This window comes from Chiloscyllium punctatum, chromosome 11 (genome assembly GCF_047496795.1).
Source record: "Chiloscyllium punctatum isolate Juve2018m chromosome 11, sChiPun1.3, whole genome shotgun sequence".
Classification (NCBI taxonomy): domain Eukaryota; kingdom Metazoa; phylum Chordata; class Chondrichthyes; order Orectolobiformes; family Hemiscylliidae; genus Chiloscyllium; species Chiloscyllium punctatum.
In genome coordinates this window covers 8,650,614-8,656,613 of record NC_092749.1, presented here as the reverse complement: position 1 = coordinate 8,656,613, position 6,000 = coordinate 8,650,614, and the positions used below count along the sequence as shown (strand labels likewise).

General features: G+C 45.4%; 1 protein-coding gene across 2 annotated transcripts in view; it reads right to left on the bottom strand.

The window, feature by feature from the left end:
- Positions 1-385: 385 nt before the first annotated feature.
- Positions 386-6,000, bottom strand: part of LOC140482708 (immunoglobulin superfamily member 3-like) — a 41,247-nt gene continuing 35,632 nt past the window's right edge. For both annotated transcript variants that reach the window (XM_072580244.1, XM_072580245.1), the window contains exons 7-9: positions 4,611-4,652; positions 4,467-4,509; positions 386-3,868 (exon numbers count right to left, since the gene is read on the bottom strand). In XM_072580244.1, the coding sequence (XP_072436345.1) occupies positions 3,858-3,868; positions 4,467-4,509; positions 4,611-4,652 (96 nt within the window). In that variant the 3' untranslated portion in view covers positions 386-3,857. The remainder of the gene's footprint in view (positions 3,869-4,466; positions 4,510-4,610; positions 4,653-6,000) is intronic.

Below are 6,000 nucleotides of genomic sequence, written 5' to 3'. Positions count from 1 at the left end.
CATAGTGAGTAGTTTAAGCATTATAGGCACAGTACTAGCAGCAAAGTGGTGTCCACACTGTGTCCATTCATATCCCTAACATGAAATGTGTCTCTGATAGGAACCATCCGGCAAGTTAACCTTGCCTCCAACAGGAACCATGAAGACTGAGTTTTGTCACAGATTCTCCCATCAGGACCCTTCACAGAAATAGCAGCCCAAGGGGAAAACAACATTAATGCTGTATGAGAGGAGACTGCTAATTGGGTTGAACATGGATTCTGATTGGTGGAAGTGTTGCCACACACATTCTGATTTCATTGTTGGGTGTCTGAGGAGTGAAATGTGAGACTACAACTTCCTAATAATTGCTTAAACATCTTTATTCAAACAATGAATTCAGCATTACAATCATTTAAAGCAATAGGGAGCAGGGTAATTGGAGACAGCTACTTCCCTTTGGTAACATCAAATCTACATTGCAGTCATTCATCAATAAAATCTCCACTGAACAAGAAATGTTGGCCACAGCTATATTTGAAGATAGTTGTAGATAATTCTCCTTTAAACTTAACAGAATCTTCAAATCCAACAACAGGTGAAATGAATATTCAAATAAATCTCCTGAAACCTGTTCATTCTTTTCTGGGACGTGGGTGTCACTGGCTGAGCCAACATTTATTGTTTGTCCCTTGCCCCATTGAGAAATTGGGGGTGAGCTGCCTTCTTGAACCACCGCAGTCCATGTGGTGAAGGAGGACCCACAATACCTTTAGGGAGGGAATTTCCAGGATTTTGACTCAGTCACACTGAGCGTACACAATGCAATTCCAAGTCAGGATGGTGATTGGCGCATGGGTTGGTGCTCCCATGTATCTGCTGTCCTTGACCTTCTCAGTGGAAGTGGCTGTGAGGTTGGAAGATGATGTCTGAGGACCTTTGTTGAGGTTCTGCAGTGCATCTTGTAGATAATACACACTGCAGCTACTGAGTGTCGGTGGCTGAGGGAGTGGATGCTTCTGGATGTGGTGATAATTGAGAGAGATCGATGGGTGACCTTGTAGAGGTTTATAAACAATGAGAGTTATAGGTAAGGTGAATGAGAGGTCTCTTTTCTGTAGAGTGGGGGATTTCAAGACTATCAGGCTTATCATTAAGGTGAGGAGTGAAATCCTTAAAAACAACATGAGAGACAACTTATTTTTTACAGAGAGAGTGCTTTGTGTGTGGAATGAACTTCCAGTGACAGTGGTAGTTGTAGGTACAGTTGCAATGTTTAAAAGACATTTGGATAAGTACATGAATAAGAAATGTTTTGAGGGATATGGGTGAAGTGCAGAGGGATGGGAATAATTTAGATTGGAATTATTGTTGGGATGGACTGGTTGGACTGAGGTGTCTGTTTCCATGCTGTATAACTCTATAACTGTAAATGGGCTGCTTTCGCCTGGGTGGTATTAAACATCTGGAGTATTGTTGTACCCATCCAGGCAAGTGGGAAGTATTCTATCACTTTCCTGTTGTGTGGCTTGCAGAAACTTCGGGAGAAAGTGAGGACTGCAGATGCTGGAGATCAGGGTCAAAAAGTGTGGTGCTGGAAAAGCACAGCCAGTCAGGCAGCATCTGAGGAGCAGGAGAGTCAACATTTCGAGTATAAGCTCATCATCAGGAATGTGGGGGTTCCAAGGGGGAGTGAGAGATAAATGGGAGGGGTATGGGGCTGGGGGAAGGTAGCTGGGAAGGCAAAAGTTAGATGTAGTTGGGAGGGTGATGGTGATAGGTTGGAATGGAGGGTGGAGCGGAAAGGTGGGAAGGAAGATGAACAGGTAGGACGGTTCAAGAGGGCGGTGCCGAGTTGGGGGGTTGGATCTGGGATAAGGTTGGGGGGGGGGATTTGAGGAAACTGGTGAAATTGAGATGATTTCAATGTCAATGCCAGGCTTGTAACTGTACTGGAACAGCTTGGCTATGGGTGCGGCAAGTTCTGGTGCACAAAGGTTCAGTACTATAGCTGGACACTATGGTGTCAGGGCCCATAGCTATTACAGCATCCAGCGCCTCCAACTGTATCTTGATATCAAACCATTTGTTGTCAAACCATTTACAATAAGTCACAGTGAAAATAGTTCATCAGCAAATAACTCAATCCCAGTGAGTGTGATGCAGTCACAGTGTTTTCCCCGCTATACATCCAACCTTGTGCTGACTCATCAAAAAACATAACCAGAAATTGTTTTCAATATTACAGTTAGTGCCCTTCAGCCCAATACAGCGCAATCCAAAACTGCAATTTGTGAGTTTACACTGGGGAAAGTTGTGCTTTATACAGTCAGGGTAAAAGGTAACATCATCAAAGTCCCAGAGGGCAGCGCTTTCATCACAGAGAGAGAGAGAGACGAATAGTGAGGGTCATCACGCCTCAGGTGACAGTGAGGTTGAGTAGGAGAGTCCTTTATGATACATCAGCTGGTGCGGGAATTGAACCCATGCTGTTGGAGTCACTCTGCATCAGAAACCAAGCTTCCAGTCAAAGAGACATGTGGCCCTGGTCTGAGAGAAAATAACAGAGGGCATTGAAGCAACTTCATTGCCTGAGAGTGAGGTATCCCTCAGATCATCGAGGCAAGGATAGAAGAGTTAATGAGGGAGGAGGAGGGGCAGTGAGGGGGCATCAGGGAGTAGGTGAGGGAGTGAGGGAGGGGTCAGGGAATGGGTGAATGTGCATTGAGTGGGGAGGGATATGAGTGAGTAAGGAAGAAGGGATAAGACAGTGAATGAGGGGCAGGGATCGAGTGAGGGAGAGAGTAGTGAATGATGGAACTGTGGGGGTGAGTGACGGGGGGGCATTGAGTGGAGAGGTGTGGGCAAGTGAAGGGCACGTGAATGAGGGAAGAGGCATTGAGCGGGAAGGGGCTGTGAGTGAGGGAGGGTAGGTGAGTGAGGGAGGAGGCATTGAGCGGGAAGGGGCTGTGAGTGAGGGAGGGGGCAGTGAGTGGAGAGGTACGGGTAAGTGAGGGAGGGGATGTGAATGAGAGAGGATGCAGTGACTCGGGCCAGTGAGTGAGGGAGCAGCTGGGGATTGAGAGGAGGGGCAGTGTGGAAGCAAGGCAGAAGAATTCAGTTTGATCAAATTAAACTTCTTTTGTTTAGGGTTAGGGTTAGGGTTAGGCGGGTTTCAAAGGAAATTGATGAAAAACTGCGAGGAACAGAAGATGGTGAAGGTGGCAATGATTAAAGTAAGCCTGAACCCCACTGGTTAATGTTCATTCGGAGATTGTGGTCAGGCAGAATTGTCACTGCTTGAATAATTGAGAAACACCGGCTAATGATCTGGGAGCATGGTTAAAATCTGCTCCAGTAGCTGATGGAAATCAAATTGAATTCGTAATGTTAAGTAGAAAGCTGGTCTCAGTGATGGTGACCATGAAACTATCACTGAGGATTATAAAATCCCATCTAGGTCCCTAACACCCTTTTGGGATGGAAATGTGCCATCCTTAATCTGGCCTACATGTGACTCCAGACCCACAGTAATATATCTGACTCTCAGCTGCCCCCTGAAATGGCCCCAAGTAGCAATCAGCTCAAGGGCATTTAGGTATTGGGAACAAATATTGGCCTACATTCCAGGAAAGAATTAATGAAACCTACTCAAAGATGGATCCAGTTGTGGAATGTGTAACTAATAAGTGTTGCTGATTTGAACAGAGAAACTGGGGGCAGCAGCGAATCAGATCAGTTTCTGGAACAGGAGAGGCGATTGGGAAAGAAGATGGAGAACAGACTTGTTTGGTCCAATGATCTTTCTTGATCAAAATATCCATTGGGTGTCTTCATCCCTCAGGAAGGATTTGTTCAGCAGTTCATCTGTCAGCTGTTTACTTCTTGCCTGTTTCAGTAAAATCAAACATCGATGTTGTGAAATGTGACAATAAAAGACATTTTCAGTGAATATCTGAGGTCTCAGGATTGAGTAAACTGCTCCAAGAGTTCAGCATCATTAGCAGCAGTGAGCTTTATTGCAGGTCCCTATGGTCACAGGGACTGATCAGTGTGGCCACTCCTGGTCACAGGGACTGGTCAGTGCAGTCACTCCCAATCACAGGGACTGGTCAGTGCAGTCACTCCCAATCACAGGGACTGGTCAGTGTGTTCACTCACGGTCTCAGGGACTGGTCAGTATGGTCATTCCCAGTCACTGGGACCAGTTAGCATGGTCACTCTCGATTGCAGGGACTGGTCACTGTGAGTGTGTGCATGTGTCTGTGTCTGTGTGTGTGTCAATGATATCTGAAAGGTGCATTTCCATACAGTGACACACGACTCGAATGAGGTCCTGCCACCACATGGGACTGACTGCTCTCTGCTGCTTTAACCAATATTGCTGTTCATTTCAGTGAAACTTTCCCACACCTTCCCTCATTTATACAGAATGTAACCGATCCACGAGCTTCTCCTGAGCTTTTGTTAGTGTTTCAGCAACATACCTTTAAGGTCGCTGTAAACAGACTGATCCGTTGGCTGTAGTGTCTAACAGAAAATAGAGAAATGTTACAAACTGGGCCGAGTAACAGATGCACAATGTAAGGATATTTGTAATTTTCCCATATTTTGAAATTTAAAATTCTCACCGTGTACGTAGCATTGGAATCTTCTGGAAAATCTTGTGAGTTCTGGAATGAAACGTAATGTTTAACACATTGTTACTGTTGGTTCCTGAGTTCCCTGGGATGATGCACCATCTTTAATTGTTTCTTCAGTCAGCTACACACCGTACTTATACCAGGAACAGCAATAAAGTCAGAGCCAAGCAGATTTATAACTGTACATGCAGAGAAACTGAAAGTGAAGGATATTCCCCAAATTGATAATAATCTGACCCAATCACATGGAATCTGGTAGAAGGAATCATACAGCTATAAAAATAAAATTCTGGGATGTGCATCAAATCTCAATCAGCTGAGGGGACGAGGAATTGTCTCAGAGCAGATTCCATGGTCTCAGCCACAGGCTCAAACCATGAAGGTATAAGGTCACCTTTCATGAGCTAAGGATGTGAAAGATTAGATCGGAAAGGTGTACACAGTGCCCACTGTGGCCCTTGGCTTATGGAGTCCTGGATATCCATTCCCAGCCATCCATGGGGATAAAAAGGATGATGTGGAGGGGCAGGAGGCCTCCGGTGACATGGAAGTCTCCATTGCTCCTTGTCCCACCCAGAGGGGGCACCATTCCTCGGAAATGAGAGTGTCCTCAAATAACACCTGCCCCTTCACCAAAGACGCAGTGATCAGCCATGATGCTATTGAATGGTAGAGCAGGCTCGAGGGGCCAAATGGTCTTCTCCTGTTCTTGTTCCATATGGTTTCTGTAAAACCTCCATCCTGTCCTCTTGGGAGCATAGACTATTTTCTAAATGGTGAAAGTGTTCGGAAATCTGAAGCACAAAAGGATTTTGGAGTCATCCTCAGGTTAACATGCAGGTTCTGTTGACAGTTAGGAAGCTAAATGCAATGTTAATATTTATTTCAATTGGGCTGGAACAGAACAGCAGATAGAGGTGTAATGCTGAGACTGTAAAATGCTCTAGGTCAGATTGCATTTGGGATATTGTGAGCAATTTTGGGCTCCATCTCTGAGAAATGAGCTGGTATTGGATGGTGTACAGAAAAGGTTTAGAAGAATGACCCAGGGAATGACGGGCTTGTCATCTTAGGAGGGGATGAAGACTCTGGGTCTGTACTCGCTGGACATGAGAGGAATGGGGGGGATCTGATTGAAATTACAGAATATTGAGTGGCCTGGATAGAGTGGATGTGGAGAAAATGTTTCCCCTAATAGGGGAGACCAGGAGCCAAGGACACAGCCTCAGGGTGAAGGGTCGACACTTTTGAACTGAGATGAGGAGGAATGTTTTCATCCAGAGGGTGGTGAATCTAGGGAACTCATTACCACAGAGTGATGAAGAGGCTGGGTTATTGAGTGTATTTAAAATAAGCTGAAAGACATCTAAGAGATTAC